Source organism: Oncorhynchus clarkii, chromosome 26, assembly GCF_045791955.1.
Source record: "Oncorhynchus clarkii lewisi isolate Uvic-CL-2024 chromosome 26, UVic_Ocla_1.0, whole genome shotgun sequence".
In the NCBI taxonomy this organism is placed as follows: Eukaryota; Metazoa; Chordata; class Actinopteri; order Salmoniformes; family Salmonidae; genus Oncorhynchus; species Oncorhynchus clarkii.
This window is the reverse complement of record NC_092172.1, coordinates 41,896,936-41,914,435: the sequence shown is the minus strand read 5'-3', so window position 1 is coordinate 41,914,435 and position 17,500 is coordinate 41,896,936. Positions and strand designations below refer to the sequence as shown.

The 17,500-nt window shown below is 44.5% G+C and overlaps 1 protein-coding gene across 5 annotated transcripts in view; it reads right to left on the bottom strand.

Moving 5' to 3' along the window:
* LOC139384312 (C-myc promoter-binding protein-like) overlaps positions 1-17,500 on the bottom strand; it is a 150,637-nt gene that overhangs the window by 31,657 nt on the left and 101,480 nt on the right. For 3 of the 5 annotated variants that reach the window (XR_011628832.1, XR_011628833.1, XR_011628834.1), the window contains 3 exons: positions 15,837-16,043; positions 14,244-14,372; positions 8,476-8,620 (listed from right to left, as the gene is read on the bottom strand). Coding sequence is in view for 1 of the 5 variants with exons in the window: in XM_071128992.1 (XP_070985093.1) it covers positions 2,209-2,301; positions 2,706-2,834; positions 8,476-8,620; positions 14,244-14,372; positions 15,837-16,043 (703 nt within the window). In the remaining 4 variants the exon portion in view is untranslated. Of the gene's footprint in view, positions 1-2,208; positions 2,302-2,705; positions 2,835-8,475; positions 8,621-14,243; positions 14,373-15,836; positions 16,044-17,500 lie in introns of all 5 variants that reach the window. The other 2 variants (XM_071128992.1, XR_011628831.1) reach the window with 2 other exon arrangements.

Genomic DNA, 17,500 nt, shown 5'->3' with positions numbered 1-17,500 from the left:
GACAGAACTAGACATAGACAGAACTAGAGACAGAACTAGACATAGAGACAGAACTAGACATAGAGACAGAACTAGACATAGAGACAGAACTAGAGACAGAACTAGACATAGAGACAGAACTAGAGACATAACTAGACATAGAGACAGAACTAGACATAGAGACAGAACTAGACATAGAGACAGAACTAGACATAGAGACAGAACTAGAGACAGAACTAAACATAGAGACAGAACTAGACATAGAGACAGAACTAGAGGCATAGAGACAGAACTAGAGACATAACTAGATATAGAGACAGAACTAGACATAGAGACAGAACTAGACATAGAGACAGAACTAGACATAGAGACAGAACTAGACATAGAGAGAACTAGACATAGAGACAGAACTAGACAGAGACAGAACTAGACATAGAGACAGAACTAGAGACAGAACTAAACATAGAGACAGAACTAGACATAGAGACAGAACTAGAGGCATAGAGACAGAACTAGAGACATAACTAGATATAGAGACAGAACTAGACATAGAGACAGAACTAGACATAGAGACAGAACTAGACATAGAGACAGAACTAGACATAGAGAGAACTAGAGACATAGAGACAGAACTAGAGACATAGAGACAGAACTAGAGACATAACTAGATATAGAGACAGAACTAGATATAGAGACAGAACTAGACATAGAGACAGAACTAGAGACAGAACTAGACATAGAGACAGAACTAGAGACATAACTAGACATAGAGACAGAACTAGACATAGAGACAGAACTAGACATAGAGACAGAACTAGACATAGAGACAGAACTAGACATAGAGACAGAACTAGAGACAGAACTAAACATAGAGACAGAACTAGACATAGAGACAGAACTAGAGGCATAGAGACAGAACTAGAGACATAACTAGATATAGAGACAGAACTAGACATAGAGACAGAACTAGACATAGAGAGAACTAGACATAGAGACAGAACTAGACAGAGACAGAACTAGACATAGAGACAGAACTAGAGACAGAACTAAACATAGAGACAGAACTAGAGACATAGAGACAGAACTAGAGACATAACTAGATATAGAGACAGAACTAGATATAGAGACAGAACTAGAGACATAGAGACAGAACTAGAGACATAACTAGAAATAGAGACAGAACTAGACATAGAGACAGAACTAGACATAGAGACAGAACTAGACATAGAGACAGAACTAGAGACAGAGACAGAACTAGAGACATAACTAGACATAGAGACAGAACTAGACATAGAGACAGAACTAGACAGAGACAGAACTAGAGACATAACTAGACAGAGACAGAACTAGACATAGAGAAAGAACTAGAGACAGAACTAGACATAGAGACAGAACTAGACATAGAGACAGAACTAGAGACAGAACTAGAGATAGAACTAGACATAGAGACAGAACTAGACAGAGACAGAACTAGAGACATAACTAGACAGAGACAGAACTAGACATAGAGAAAGAACTAGAGACAGAACTAGACATAGAGACAGAACTAGACATAGAGACAGAACTAGACATAGAGACAGAACTAGAGACAGAACTAGACATAGAGACAGAACTAGACATAGAGACAGAACTAGAGACAGAACTAGAGATAGAACTAGACATAGAGACAGAACTAGACAGAGACAGAACTAGAGACAGAACTAGACAGAGACAGAACTAGAGACATAGAGACAGAACTAGAGACATAGAGACAGAACTAGAGACAGAGACAGAACTAGACATAGAGACAGAACTAGACATAGAGACAGAACTAGACATAGAGACATAACTAGAGACAGAACTAGAGACAGAACTAGAGACAGAACTAGACATAGAGACAGAACTAGAGACAGACATAACTAGACATAGAGACAGAACTAGAGACAGACAGATCTAGACATAGAGACAGAACTAGACAGAGACAGAACTAGAGACAGAACTAGAGACAGACAGAACTAGACATAGAGACAGAACTAGACAGAGACAGAACTAGAGACAGAACTAGACATAGAGATAGAACTAGATATAGAGCGAGCCAAAGAGAAAGATAGCCGGAGAGAGAGGGTCAGATAATGAGGGCCAGAGAGAGAGAGGTAGAGGGGGAAACAGAGATTGAGGTAGAGAGACACTGAGAAAGGGGCAGCGTATCAGGGAGAGGTATAGTGAAAGAAAGAGAGTTCATAGATTTACCTGAGTGGCGGGGGGAGTGGAGGTCAGAACCCCCCCAGTGTGAGTGACCCGACCGGGTGTCCGACCCCACACCGCCCCAGTCCCCGCGGCTGACTGCATGCACGGGCACACACAGCACAGGCACAGGCAGGGAGGGACGGACGGAGTGGGCAGGTAGGTAAGGAGACAGCAGAGCAACCATAGTGAAGGAGGAAAAACACGGAGACAACAAGCCATGAAAGAAGAGAGGAAGAAAGGATGTAAGGAAGGATGTAAGGATGTAAGGAGCAGGCAGAGAAAGGAAGAGGGAGAGAGCAGGGAGGAGGTAGAGGGAGGCCGTGTGGAACCAATGAGAGAGGAGGGAGGCGGTGGAGGGAGGCCGTGTGGAACCAATGAGAGAGGAGGGAGGCGGTGGAGGGAGGCCGTGTGGAACCAATGAGAGAGGAGAAAAAAAGGACGTGTCAGACTGAGAAAAGGCGTAGTAAGATGGCCTAGTCGGCAGCCATTTTGGGGTGTACCTGTGCTACGCCTATCGTCAGTGGGGTCTACTTTGATGGAGTCAGGGGCGTAGGGGCCCTGCTCGGCCGTGTTCGTGTCGGCAGAGCTATCCAGGCTGCCGTGACTCACAGCGTCCAGGTCGCTGCCATCTGCTCCAAAGACAACAAGGCATTAAGAGAAACTTGGACACCATTTTGGCTCCTCAAAAACAAGGTGATAAAACCTGTTGTGACAGTATTTTCATAATTAAAAAAAAAAAAAAACGTTCCCGTAGTAAACGGGAAATTTTGTCAGGACAAGATGCTAGAATATGCATGAAATTGACAGCTTAGGATAGAAAACACTCTAACGTTTCCAAAACTGTAAAGATATTGTCTGTGCGCTGCGTTCCAATGAGTCCCTATATGGCTTTGAATGTACCATCAACCAGATTACGCTTTCTCCGTATTCCCCAAGGTGTCTACGGCATTGTGACGTAGTTTTACGCATTTATGTTGAAGAATAGCCGTAGGTGGCTACATTGCGTAAGTGGTCACCTGATGCACCCAGAGAGATTCTCGCGTAAAATACAGAGGTAGCCATTACTCCAATCGGTCCTACTGAAAAATCAATTGTCCCGATGGATATATTATCGAATAGATATTTGAAAAACACCTTGAGGATGGATTATAAACAACGTTTGCCATGTTTCTGTCGATATTATGGAGCTAATTTGGAATATTTTTCGACGTTTTAGTGACTGCAATTTCCGGGCGATTTCTCAGCCAAATGTGAAGAACAAACGGAGCTATTTCGCCTACAAAAATAATATTTTTGGAAAAAAGGAACATTTGCTATCTAACTGGGAGTCTTGTGAGTGAAAACATCCGAAGCTCATCAAAGGTAAACGATTTAATTTGATTGCTTTTCTGATTTCCGTGACCAAGTTACCTGCTGCTAGCTGGACAAAATGCAATGCTAGGCTATCGATAAACTTACACAAATGCTTGTCTAGCTTTGGCTGTAAAGCATATTTGAAAATCTGAGATGACAGGGTGATTAACAAAAGGCTAAGCTGTGTCTCAATATATTTAATTTGTGATTTTCATGAATAGTAATATTTTCTAGGGATATTTATGTCCGTTGCGTTATGCTAACTTGTGTCAGGCGATGATGACGCTCCCGCATGCGGGATGGGGAGTCAGTATTACTAAGGGGTGAATTACTTTTTCTGTGATGGTTCTTCAGCGAGGAATATGTAGCCTAAATCAATTTGTCTGTGAGGGATTGGAACTTTCTGTGAAAACCAAAAGGATGTGAGGGATGTGTGAAAGGATGTGAGGGATGTGTGAAAGGATGTGAGGGATGTGTGAAAGGATGTGAGGGATGTGTGAAAGGATGTGAGGGATGTGTGAAAGGATGTGAGGGATGTGTGAAAGGATGTGAGGGATGTGTGAAAGGATGTGAGGGATGTGTGTGAAGTGAGTGAACTCCTCTACAGGTGTCGGTGCAGCGCAGCAAGGAGTGATCCACGGCCTGGATGTCAACACAAAATGGGGCCGTCTGGCTTTAGACCAACTTAAATATTATGGACTGTACAGTGTGTGTGTGTCAAGACATCTTTAACCCAGATCCTAGTGGGCCAACAGTGAATTGAAGCAACAGTGTTTTATAGGTCACTAGAGGACTACAGTGTTTTATAGGTCACTAGAGGACTACAGTGTTTTATAGGTCACTAGAGGACTACAGGTCACTAGAGGACTACAGTGTTTTATAGGTCACTAGAGGACTACAGTGTTTTATAGGTCACTAGAGGACTACAGGTCACTAGAGGACTACAGTGTTTTATAGGTCACTAGAGGACTACAGTGTTTTACAGGTAACTAGAGGACTACAGTGTTTTATAGGTCACTAGAGGACTACAGTGTTTTACAGGTAACTAGAGGACTACAGTGTTTTATAGGTCACTAGGACTACAGTGTTTTATAGGTCACTAGGACTACAGTGTTTTACAGGTCACTAGAGGACTACAGTGTTTTATAGGTCACTAGAGGACTACAGTGTTTTATAGGTCACTAGAGGACTACAGTGTTTTACAGGTAACTAGAGGACTACAGTGTTTTATAGGTCACTAGAGGACTACAGTGTTTTATAGGTCACTAGAGGACTACAGGTCACTAGAGGACTACAGTGTTTTATAGGTCACTAGAGGACTACAGTGTTTTATAGGTCACTAGAGGACTACAGGTCACTAGAGGACTACAGTGTTTTATAGGTCACTAGGACTACAGTGTTTTATAGGTCACTAGAGGACTACAGGTCACTAGAGGACTACAGTGTTTTATAGGTCACTAGAGGACTAGAGTGTTTTACAGGTCACTAGAGGACTACAGTGTTTTATAGGTAACTAGAGGACTACAGTGTTTTACAGGTAACTAGAGGACTACAGTGTTTTACAGGTCACTAGAGGACTACCGTGTTTTATAGGTCACTAGAGGACTACAGTGTTTTATAGGTCACTAGAGGACTACAGTGTTTTATAGGTTACTAGAGGACTACAGTGTTTTATAGGTCACTAGAGGACTACAGTGTTTTATAGGTCACTAGAGGACTACAGTGTTTTACAGGTCACTAGAGGACTACAGTGTTTTACAGGTCACTAGAGGACTACAGTGTTTTACAGGTCACTAGAGGACTACAGTGTTTTATAGGTCACTAGAGGACTACAGTGTTTTATAGGTCACTAGAGGACTACAGTGTTTTATAGGTCACTAGAGGACTACAGGTCACTAGAGGACTACAGTGTTTTATAGGTCACTAGAGGACTACAGTGTTTTATAGGTCACTAGAGGACTACAGGTCACTAGAGGACTACAGTGTTTTATAGGTCACTAGAGGACTACAGTGTTTTATAGGTCACTAGAGGACTACAGTGTTTTATAGGTCACTAGAGGACTACAGTGTTTTATAGGTCACTAGATGACTACAGTGTTTTATAGGTCACTAGAGGACTACAGTGTTTTATATGTCACTAGAGGACTACAGTGCTTTATAGGTCACTAGAGGACTACAGTGTTTTATAGGTCACAAGAGGACTACAGTGTTTTATAGGTCACTAGAGGACTACAGGTCACTAGAGGACTACAGTGTTTTATAGGTCACTAGAGGACTACAGTGTTTTATAGGTCACTAGAGGACTACAGTGTTTTATAGGTCACTAGAGGACTACAGTGTTTTATAGGTCACTAGATGACTACAGGTCACTAGAGGACTACAGTGTTTTATATGTCACTAGAGGACTACAGTGTTTTATAGGTCACAAGAGGACTACAGTGTTTAATAGGTCACTAGATGACTACAGTGTTTTATAGGTCACTAGAGGACTACAGTGTTTTATAGGTCACAAGAGGACTACAGTGTTTTACAGGTAACTAGAGGACTACAGTGTTTTATAGGTCACTAGGACTACAGTGTTTTATAGGTCACAAGAGGACTACAGTGTTTTACAGGTAACTAGAGGACTACAGTGTTTTATAGGTCACTAGGACTACAGTGTTTTACAGGTAACTAGAGGACTACAGTGTTTTATAGGTCACTAGGTAGTCCTACTACAGTGTTTTATATGTCACTAGAGGACTACAGTGTTTTACAGGTAACTAGAGGACTACAGTGTTTTATAGGTCACTAGGACTACAGTGTTTTATAGGTCACTAGAGGACTACAGTGTTTTACAGGTAACTAGAGGACTACAGTGTTTTATAGGTCACTAGGACTACAGTGTTTTATATGTCACTAGAGGACTACAGTGTTTTATAGGTAACTAGAGGACTACAGGGTTTTATAGGTCACTAGAGGACTACAGTGTTTTACAGGTAACTAGAGGACTACAGTGTTTTATAGGTCACTAGGACTACAGTGTTTTATAGGTCACTAGAGGACTACAGTGTTTTATAGGTCACTAGGACTACAGTGTTTTATAGGTCACTAGGACTACAGTGTTTTATAGGTCACTAGGACTACAGTGTTTTATAGGTCACTAGAGGACTACAGTGTTTTATAGGTCACTAGGACTACAGTGTTTTATAGGTCACTAGGACTACAGTGTTTTATAGGTCACTAGGACTACAGTGTTTTATAGGTCACTAGGACTACAGTGTTTTATAGGTCACTAGGACTACAGTGTTTTATAGGTCACTAGAGGACTACAGTGTTTTATATGTCACTAGAGGACTACAGTGTTTTATAGGTCACTAGAGGACTACAGTGTTTTATAGGTAACTAGAGGACTACAGTGTTTTACAGGTCACTAGGACTACAGTGTTTTATAGGTCACTAGAGGACTACAGTGTTTTATATGTCACTAGAGGACTACAGTGTTTTATAGGTCACTAGAGGACTAGAGTGTTTTATAGGTCACTAGGACTACAGTGTTTTACTGGAGGTGCTGGTGCCAGTACAACACAATACAGTACAACACAACACAACACAACACAACACAACACAACACAACACAACACAACACAACACAACACAACACAACACAACACAACACAACACAACACAGTACAGTACAGTACAGTACAATACAATACAATACAATACAGTACAGTACAGTACAGTACAGTACAGTACAGTACAGTACAGTACAGTACAGTACAGTACAGTACAGTACAGTACAGTACAGTACAATACAATACAATACAATACAATACAATACAGTACAGTACAATACAATACAATACAATACAATACAATACAATACAGTACAATACAATACAGTACAATACAATACAATACAATACAATACAATACAATACAATACAATACAATACAATACAATACAATACAATACAACACAATACAATACAATACAATACAATACAATACAATACAATACAACACAATACAACACAATACAATACAACACAATACAACACAATACAACACAATACAATACAATACAACACAATACAATACAACACAATACAATACAACACAATACAATACAGTACAAGTTCACTGCACATGGAGAGAAGATTGAGGAACTTTTGATTGGATTATTTTCTGAGTTCTAAGTTTTGCCAGACAGCACCACACAGCACCACGCAACACCAGACAGCACCACACAGCACCACGCAACACCAGACAGCACCACACAGCACCACACAGCACCACGCAACACCAGACAGCACCACACAACACCAGACAACACCAGACAGCACCACACAGCACCAGACAGCACCACACAACACCAGACAACACCAGACAGCACCACACAGCACCACGCAACACCAGACAACACCAGACAGCACCACACAACACCAGACAGCACCACACAGCACCAGACAGAACCACACAGCACCAGACAGAACCACACAGCACCAGACAGAACCACACAGCACCAGACAGAACCACACAGCACCACACAGCACCACACAGCACCACACAGCACCACACCTCAAAGGGTGTGCGGGGGAGTGTATATTTCATGTCTTGTGATCTGAAGGGTTCTACTGAATCTGTTTTATCTAATGTGATGAATGATGTATGGCGGTATGTATGTAATATGTGTTAGAAACGACAGACACCTCTCTCACATTGTTCTTTCAGACACATCCACTATTACACTGACGCGTAGCATCAGATCCAAACCAACACATTTCATAAAGAAGCATGCACAGCTGTCTTGTCTTGTCAGACAAATCAGCAACCTCACAATAACATCACAGAGTGTTAAGTTCACAGCACTTTACAATCACAGCCTAACCCCGGCACTCTGAGAGAAGGAGCGCGGTGCATCGTCATGGTTACCTGACAGAGGGCTCTGAGTGGGTGGAGGCTGCTGTTTGCGTAGCGCCTGTCTGAACTGAGCCACACCCATCACCACGTTCCTCAGCTTCATCCACATGAAGTAACCTCCTCTGGTACTGGAGGGCCAGGTAGACTCTAACACCGCCTGGAAGAGGAGGAGAGGAGAGGGAGGAGGGGGAGAGGATGAGGAGGAAAGGGGGAGGAGGAGGGGAGGAGGAGAGGAGGGGGAGCAGAGGGGGAGAGGAGGAAGAGGAGGGGGAGTAGAAGGAGGAGGAAAGGGGGAGGAGGAGAATTGGAGAAGAGGAGGAGGAAGAGGAGGAGGAAGAGGAGGGGGAGTAGAAGGAGGAGGAAAGGGGGAGGAGGAAGAGGAGTGGAGGGAGAAAGAAGCAATAATTATGAACTCACTGATATAGGCTACACGTCCTTACTCACACACACACTCACTGATATAGGCTACACGTCCTAACTCACAAACACACTCACTGATATAGGCTACACGTCCTTACTCACACACACACACTCACTGATATAGGCTACACGTCCTAACTCACAAACACACACTCAGACACACATACAGACACACAGACAAATATACAGACAGAGTGTCGTGTCATTGTAGTTCCAAACAGCAGGCCAACAACAAAAGCTCTTATATAAATGACAGTAGCCAGCGTTGCTGTCCATCCTAGTAACACTGGTGGTAAAACTCCTGGTAACACTGGTGGTAATACTCCTGGTAACACTGGTGGTAATACTCCTAGTAACACTGGTGGTAAAACTCCTGGTAACACTGGTGGTAATACTCCTAGTAACACTGGTGGTAAAACTCCTGGTAACACTGGTGGTAATACTCCTAGTAACACTGGTGGTAAAACTCCTGGTAAAACTCCTAGTAACACTGGTGGTAAAACTCCTGGTAAAACTGGTGGTAATACTCCTAGTAACACTGGTGGTAAAACTCCTGGTAACACTGGTGGTAAAACTCCTAGTAACACTGGTGGTAATACTCCTGGTAACACTGGTGGTAAAACTCCTAGTAACACTGGTGGTAAAACTCCTGGTAACACTGGTGGTAATACTCCTAGTAACACTGGTGGTAAAACTCCTGGTAACACTGGTGGTAATACTCCTAGTAACACTGGTGGTAAAACTCCTGGTAAAACTCCTAGTAACACTGGTGGTAAAACTCCTGGTAAAACTCCTAGTAACACTGGTGGTAATACTGGTGGTAATACTCCTGGTAAAACTGGTGGTAATACTGGTGGTAATACTGGTGGTAATACTCCTAGTAACACTGGTGGTAAAACTCCTGGTAAAACTCCTAGTAACACTGGTGGTAAAACTGGTGGTAATACTGGTGGTAATACTCCTGGTAATACTGGTGGTAATACTGGTGGTAATACTGGTGGTAATACTCCTGGTGATACTCCTGGTAATACTGGTGGTAATACTGGTGGTAGTACTGGTGGTAATACTGTTGGTGATACTAGTGGTAATACACCTGGTAATACTGGTGGTAATACTGGTGGTAATACTGTTGGTAATACTAGTGGTAATACACCTGGTAATACTGGTGGTAATACTGGTGGTAATACTGTTGGTAATACTCCTGGTAATACTCCTGGTAATACTGGTGGTAATACTGGTGGTAATACTAGTGGTAATACACCTGGTAATACTGGTGGTAATACACCTGGTAATACTGGTGTTAATACTAGTGGTAATACTGGTGGTAATACTGGTGATAATACTGGTAGTAATACTGTTGGTAATACTAGTGGTAATACACCTGGTAATACTGGTGGTAATACTGGTGATAATACTGGTAGTAATACTGTTGGTAATACTAGTGGTAATACTCCTGGTAATACTGGTGGTAATACTGGTGGTAATACTGGTGGTAATACTCCTGGTAATACTGGTGGTAATACTGGTGGTAATACTGGTGGTGGTACTGGTGGTAATACTCCTGGTAATACTGGTGGTAATACTCCTGGTGATACTGGTGGTAATACTTCTGGTAATACTGGTGGTAATACTCCAGGTAATACTGGTGGTAATACTGGTGGTAATACTCCCGGTAATACTGGTGGTAATACTGGTGGTAATACTCCTGCTAATTCTGGTGGTAATACTGGTGGTAATACTGGTGGTAATGCTGGTGGTAATGCTGGTGGTAATACTGGTGGTAATACTCCTGGTAATACTCCTGGTAATACTCCTGGTAATACTGGTGGTAACAAACCAGGCCACCAACTTCCTCACCGACAAACCAGGCCACCAACTTCCTCACCAACAAACCAGGCCACCAACTTCCTCACCAACAGACCAGGCTAATATACCTTCCTCACTGACAGACCAGGCTAATATACCTTCCTCACCGACAGACCAGGCTAATATACCTTCCTCACCGACAGACCAGGCTAATATACCTTCCTCACCGACAGACCAGGCCACCAACTTCCTCACCGACAAACCAGGCCACCAACTTCCTCACCGACAGACCAGGCCACCAACTTCCTCACCGACAGACCAGGCTAATATACCTTCCTCACCGACAGACCAGGCTAATATACCTTCCTCACCGACAAACCAGGCTAATATACCTTCCTCACCGACAGACCAGGCTAATATAACTCCCTCTATTACTCCCAGATTATCAGCATCCAAAATGGCACCCTGTTCCCTATATAGTGCACTACTTTAGACCAGAGCCCTATGGGATGCTCTATAGACTCTGGTGAAAAGAAGTGGACTATAAAGAGAATGGGGTGGTATTTGGGATGCGGCCCAGGTCTGCTGAGAGGCTGACAGCCTCACAGCTCGTTGTAATGTCATGTGTGATTATAGTGTCTGGTGCCGCAGGCTGCAACCGTGGAGACCTAAAACTGTGTCTGCTTCCTGACCTGTGAGCCAGCGGACTCAGAACTGGAAATGGTACCCTATTCCCTATACAGTGCACTACGTTTAATCTGAGTCCTACAGGCCCTGGTCAAAAGGAGTGCTATATAAAGGGCATAGGGTGTACTTTGGGATGCAGCCACTGTAACATTGATGAGGTAACTACAGTGACATTACTGACTGATAGGTATTGTAGAATGATTGTAAAAGGTAGTGACAGTTCCCTGGAAAGCCTTGCTACAGGATAACACTGTACAACCTGACAGGAAGGTACTGACAACCTGACAGGAAGACATTGTACAACCTGACAAGAAGGTACTGACAGGAAGGCACTGTACAACCGGACAGGAAGGAACTGACAACCTGACAGGAAGGTACTGACAACCTGACAGGAAGACACTGTACAACCTGACAGGAAGGTACTGACAACCTGACAGGAAGACACTGTACAACCTGACAGGAAGACACTGTACAACCTGACAGGAAGGTACTGACAACCTGACAGGAAGACACTGTACAACCTGACAGGAAGACACTGTACAACCTGACAAGAAGGTACTGACAACCTGACAGGAAGACACTGTACAACCTGACAGGAAGACACTGTACAACATGACAGGAAGGTGCTGTACAACCTGACAGGAAGGTACTGACAACCTGACAGGAAGGTACTGACAACCTGACAGGAAGACACTGTACAACCTGACAGGAAGGTACTGACAACCTGACAGGAAGGTACTGACAACCTGACAGGAAGACACTGACAACCTGACAGGAAGGTACTGTACAACCTGACAGGAAGACACTGACAACCTGACAGGAAGGTACTGACAACCTGACAGGAAGGAACTGACAGGAAGGAACTGACAACCTGACAGGAAGGAACTGACAGGAAGGAACTGACAACCTGACAGGAAAACACTGTACAACCTGACAGGAAGGTACTGTACAACCTGACAGGAAGGTACTGTACAACCTGACAGGAAGATACTGACAACCTGACAGGAAGGAACTGACAACCTGACAGGAAGGTACTGACAACCTGACAGGAAGGTACTGACAACCTGACAGGAAGGTACTGTACAACCTGACAGGAAGGTACTGTACAACCTGACAGGAAGGTACTGTACAACCTGACAGGAATGTACTGTACAACCTGACAGGAAGGTACTGACAACCTGACAGGAAGGTACTGACAACCTGACAGGAAGGTACTGACAACCTGACAGGAAGGTACTGTACAACCTGACAGGAAGGTACTGTACAACCTGACAGGAAGGTAATGTACAACATGACAGGAAGATACTGTACAACCTGACAGGAAGGTACTGACAACCTGACAGGAAGGAACTGACAACCTGACAGGAAGGTACTGTACAACCTGACAGGAAGGTACTGTACAACCTGACAGGAAGGTACTGTACAACCTGACAGGAAGGTACTGACAACCTGACAGGAAGGTACTGACAACCTGACAGGAAGGTACTGACAACCTGACAGGAAGGTACTGTACAACCTGACAGGAAGGTACTGTACAACCTGACAGGAAGGTACTGACAACCTGACAGGAAGGTACTGACAACCTGACAGGAAGACACTGTACAACCTGACAGGAAGGTACTGACAACCTGACAGGAAGACACTGTACAACCTGACAGGAAGGTACTGTACAACCTGACAGGAAGGTACTGACAACCTGACAGGAAGGTACTGACAACCTGACAGGAAGACACTGTACAACCTGACAGGAAGGTACTGACAACCTGACAGGAAGACACTGTACAACCTGACAGGAAGACACTGTACAACCTGACAGGAAGGTACTGACAACCTGACAGGAAGACACTGTACAACCTGACAAGAAGGTACTGACAACCTGACAGGAAGACACTGTACAACCTGACAGGAAGACACTGTACAACATGACAGGAAGGTGCTGTACAACCTGACAGGAAGGTACTGACAACCTGACAGGAAGGTACTGACAACCTGACAGGAAGACACTGTACAACCTGACAGGAAGATGCTGTACAACCTGACAGGAAGGTACTGACAACCTGACAGGAAGACACTGTACAACCTGACAGGAAGGTACTGTACAACCTGACAGGAAGGTACTGTACAACCTGACAGGAAGGTGCTGTACAACCTGACAGGAAGGTACTGACAACCTGACAGGAAGACACTGTATAACCTGACAGGAAGGTACTGTACAACCTGACAGGAAGGTGCTGTACAACCTGACAGGAAGGTACTGACAACCTGACAGGAAGACACTGTATAACCTGACAGGAAGGTACTGTACAACCTGACAGGAAGGTACTGTACAACCTGACAGGAAGACACTGTACAACCTGACAGGAAGACACTGTACAACCTGACAGGAAGACACTGACAACCTGACAGGAAGACACTGTACAACCTGACAGGAAGACACTGTTCAACCTGACAGGAAGGTACTGACAACCTGACAGGAAGGTGCTGACAAACTGACAGGAAGGTGCTGTACAACCTGACAGGAAGACACTGAGTATTACCACCAGTAATACCACCTGACAGGAAGGTACATTATAATATCTTGTTCTAGTGTTGGTGAAACAGGGTTTCTCAACCCAGTCCTCAGGGGACGGCGGTAGGTACATTAAAATATATTTTTACCTTGTCAGCTCGGGGATTCGATCAAGCAACCTTTTGGTTACTGGCCCGACGCTCTAACCACTAAGCTAGATGTGTACTAGATAGCTTTAGCTATAAGACTCAACTAAACCCCCTCTCCAGCATCTTTGCAGGTTCCACACAGGACAGATAAATGTCACCATTTGGCACATTGCGCTGCCATAAGAAAAAGTCAGCTGCAGGAACCGTACCTTGTTGTAGTAGCCGTAGGTGATGGCGTTAGGTTGGACTCCAGCCTTCTTCATCTCAAACAGAACTCTGACCGCCAGGACTGGCTGGCCGTACTGACCACACAGCTGCATCAAGACCCTGTAACAGACCTGGACAGGAAACAGGGTTAGGGTTAGACAGGACTGGCTGGCCGTACTGACCACACAGCTGCATCAAGACCCTGTAACACACCTGGTCAGGAAACAGGGTTAGGGTTAGACAGGGTTGTCCGGCCGTACTGACCACACAGCTGCATCAAGACCCTGTAACACACCTGGTCAGGAAACAGGGTTAGGGTTAGACAGGGTTGTCCGGCCGTACTGACCACACAGATGCATCAAGACCCTGTAACAGACCTGGACAGGAAACAGGGTTAGGGTTAGACAGGACTGGCTGGCCGTACTGACCACACAGCTGCATCAAGACCCTGTAACACACCTGGTCAGGAAACAGGGTTAGGGTTAGACAGGGTTGTCCGGCCGTACTGACCACACAGCTGCATCAAGACCCTGTAACACACCTGGACAGGAAACAGGGTTAGGGTTAGACAGGACTGGCTGGCCGTACTGACCACACAGCTGCATCAATACCCTGTAACACACCTGGACAGGAAACAGGGTTAGGGTTAGACAGGACTGGCTGGCCGTACTGACCACACAGCTGCATCAATACCCTGTAACACACCTGGACAGGAAACAGGGTTAGGGTTAGACAGGACTGGCTGGCCGTACTGACCACACAGCTGCATCAAGACCCTGTAACACACCTGGACAGGAAACAGGGTTGGGGTTAGACAGGGTTGTCCGGCCGTACTGACCACACAGCTGCATCAAGACCCTGTAACAGACCTGGACAGGAAACAGGGTTAGGGTTAGACAGGGTTGTCCGGCCGTACTGACCACACAGCTGCATCAAGACCCTGTAACACACCTGGACAGGAAACAGGGTTGGGGTTAGACAGGGTTGTCCGGCCGTACTGACCACACAGCTGCATCAAGACCCTGTAACAGACCTGGACAGGAAACAGGGTTAGGGTTAGACAGGGTTGTCCGGCCGTACTGACCACACAGCTGCATCAAGACCCTGTAACACACCTGGACAGGAAACAGGGTTAGGGTTAGACAGGGTTGTCCGGCCGTACTGACCACACAGCTGCATCGAGACCCTGTAACAGACCTGGTCAGGAAACAGGGTTAGATAAAATAAAAAAACATCACACCTTGAATAGAAGGCAGGTAGATACAGAGTTATTATCTAAATGTTACCATGACAACACCATGTAGCATAGCTAGAGCAGAAGAGATACACAATTCTATAACTGTAATAGAGAGAGAGAGAGACAGAGAGAAAGAGAGAGAGACAGAGAGACAGAGAGAGAGAGAGAGAGGGACAGAGAGAGTGAGACAGAGAGAGAGAGGGACAAAGAGAGTGAGACAGACAGAGAGAGAGAGAGAGAGAGAGAGAGAGAGAGAGAGAGAGAGACAGAGACAGACAGAGAGTGAGAGATAGAGAGAGAGAGACAGAGACAGACAGAAAGTGAGAGAGAGAGACTAGGGGATAAACTACCACCGTACCTCGTCGGGAGGCTGTAGTTTCTTGTCCTGCATCTTCCTGAGGACGTCGTAGGCGGTGCGCAGCGCCCGCACCTTGGAGTGGCACACCTTGACGTAGGACGGCAGACAGATGAACCACAGGCCGTAGCAGTGGCACAGCAGACACTTGGACCACATCTGAGGGATGGAAGAGTACTTCTTGGCTAACTTCTGAGACAACTTGATCTCCTGGAGGGGTCGGAGGGGAGAAGGGTTGAGAGGGTCAATGTAGACAGAGAAATATTCAACAACAAGTCTGGAGACTGTTGGGGATGAATCAGAATAAGTTGGGTAACATAGATGAGATGTTTTATTTTCATAATATGCTTGTGAGATACTTGTCATTAGAATGTTTCCCTTTGGACTATAGTGTTGGCAGTTGCATGTATCCCTTCTCAGCTAGGGCTTGGTCACTTGGAGCCCAGAGTGGGGAGAGGTCAGGATTGTCTTCATATTTGAATGTGTCTGTAACTATTCCTAAACCATGTGAAGGGCTCCACAATGTCTGTACTCCCAGTCACTCTCTCCTTTTCCCATTGGGGGGGAGGAGTACGGCAGTGTCTGGAACCAATGTATGTCCCCTCTGATGTGGCACTTATCTTGACCTAGTATATGACCTAGAGGCTCACTGCCCTCAGTGAGCTTGTCCAGGAGGGGGTGTATTTGAGATGGGAGCATCTAGAATTGACAACTGATATATGCCATTGGATGAGGTAATGTTTTTGGTACTATGAAGTACCAAGAACGAGAAGTAGAACCTCGTCTAAGAGACCAAACTGAACGATAATTTATAGCTAATGCTATCTGGCTATGGGATACTCCTTTTTTTTAAGTAAAAGGACCTTTGTGAAGAGTTCCTGAGCTCTGTGGTTTGTCATGTAAGTTGAGAGGGGTGGATCTTTGCTATAAAAGATCTCAGTTGCCATTATGTTGACACTCTCAGAATGCATTTATAGACACTGAATTGATCTGAGAGTCACAGGGCTATGGTGAAACTCATATTATTAAAAGATGAAGTTTAAGTATAACTCTGACTGGTGTGTGGTTTGTAACTCTCATCATTTAGTAATACAGGAAATTACCACGACTGGAGACAACTTGATCTCCTGGAGGGGTCGGGGGGGGGAGAAGGGTTGGGAGGGTCATGTGAGTATAGCCTTGCTATTGAGAAAGGCCGCCGTAGGCAGACATGGCTCTCAAGAGAAGACAGGCTATGTGCTCACTGCCCACAAAATGAGGTGGAAACTGAGCTGCACTTCCTAACCTCCTGCCCAATGTATGACCATATTAGAGGTACATATTTCCCTCAGATTACACAGATCCACAAAGAATTCGAAAACAAATCCAATTTTGAAAAACTCCCATATCTATTGGGGTGAAATTCCAAAGTGTGCATCACAGCAGCAAGATGTGTGACCTGTTGCCACAAGAAAAGGGCAACCAGTGAAGAACAAACAACATTGTAAATACAACCCATATTTATGTTTATTTATTTTCCCTTTTGTACTTTAACTATTTGTACATCGTTACAACACTGTATATATATATAATATGGCATTTTAAATGTCTTTATTCTTTTGGAACTTCTGTGACTGAAATGTTTACTGTTAATTTCTATTGTTTATTTCACTTTTGTATATTATCTA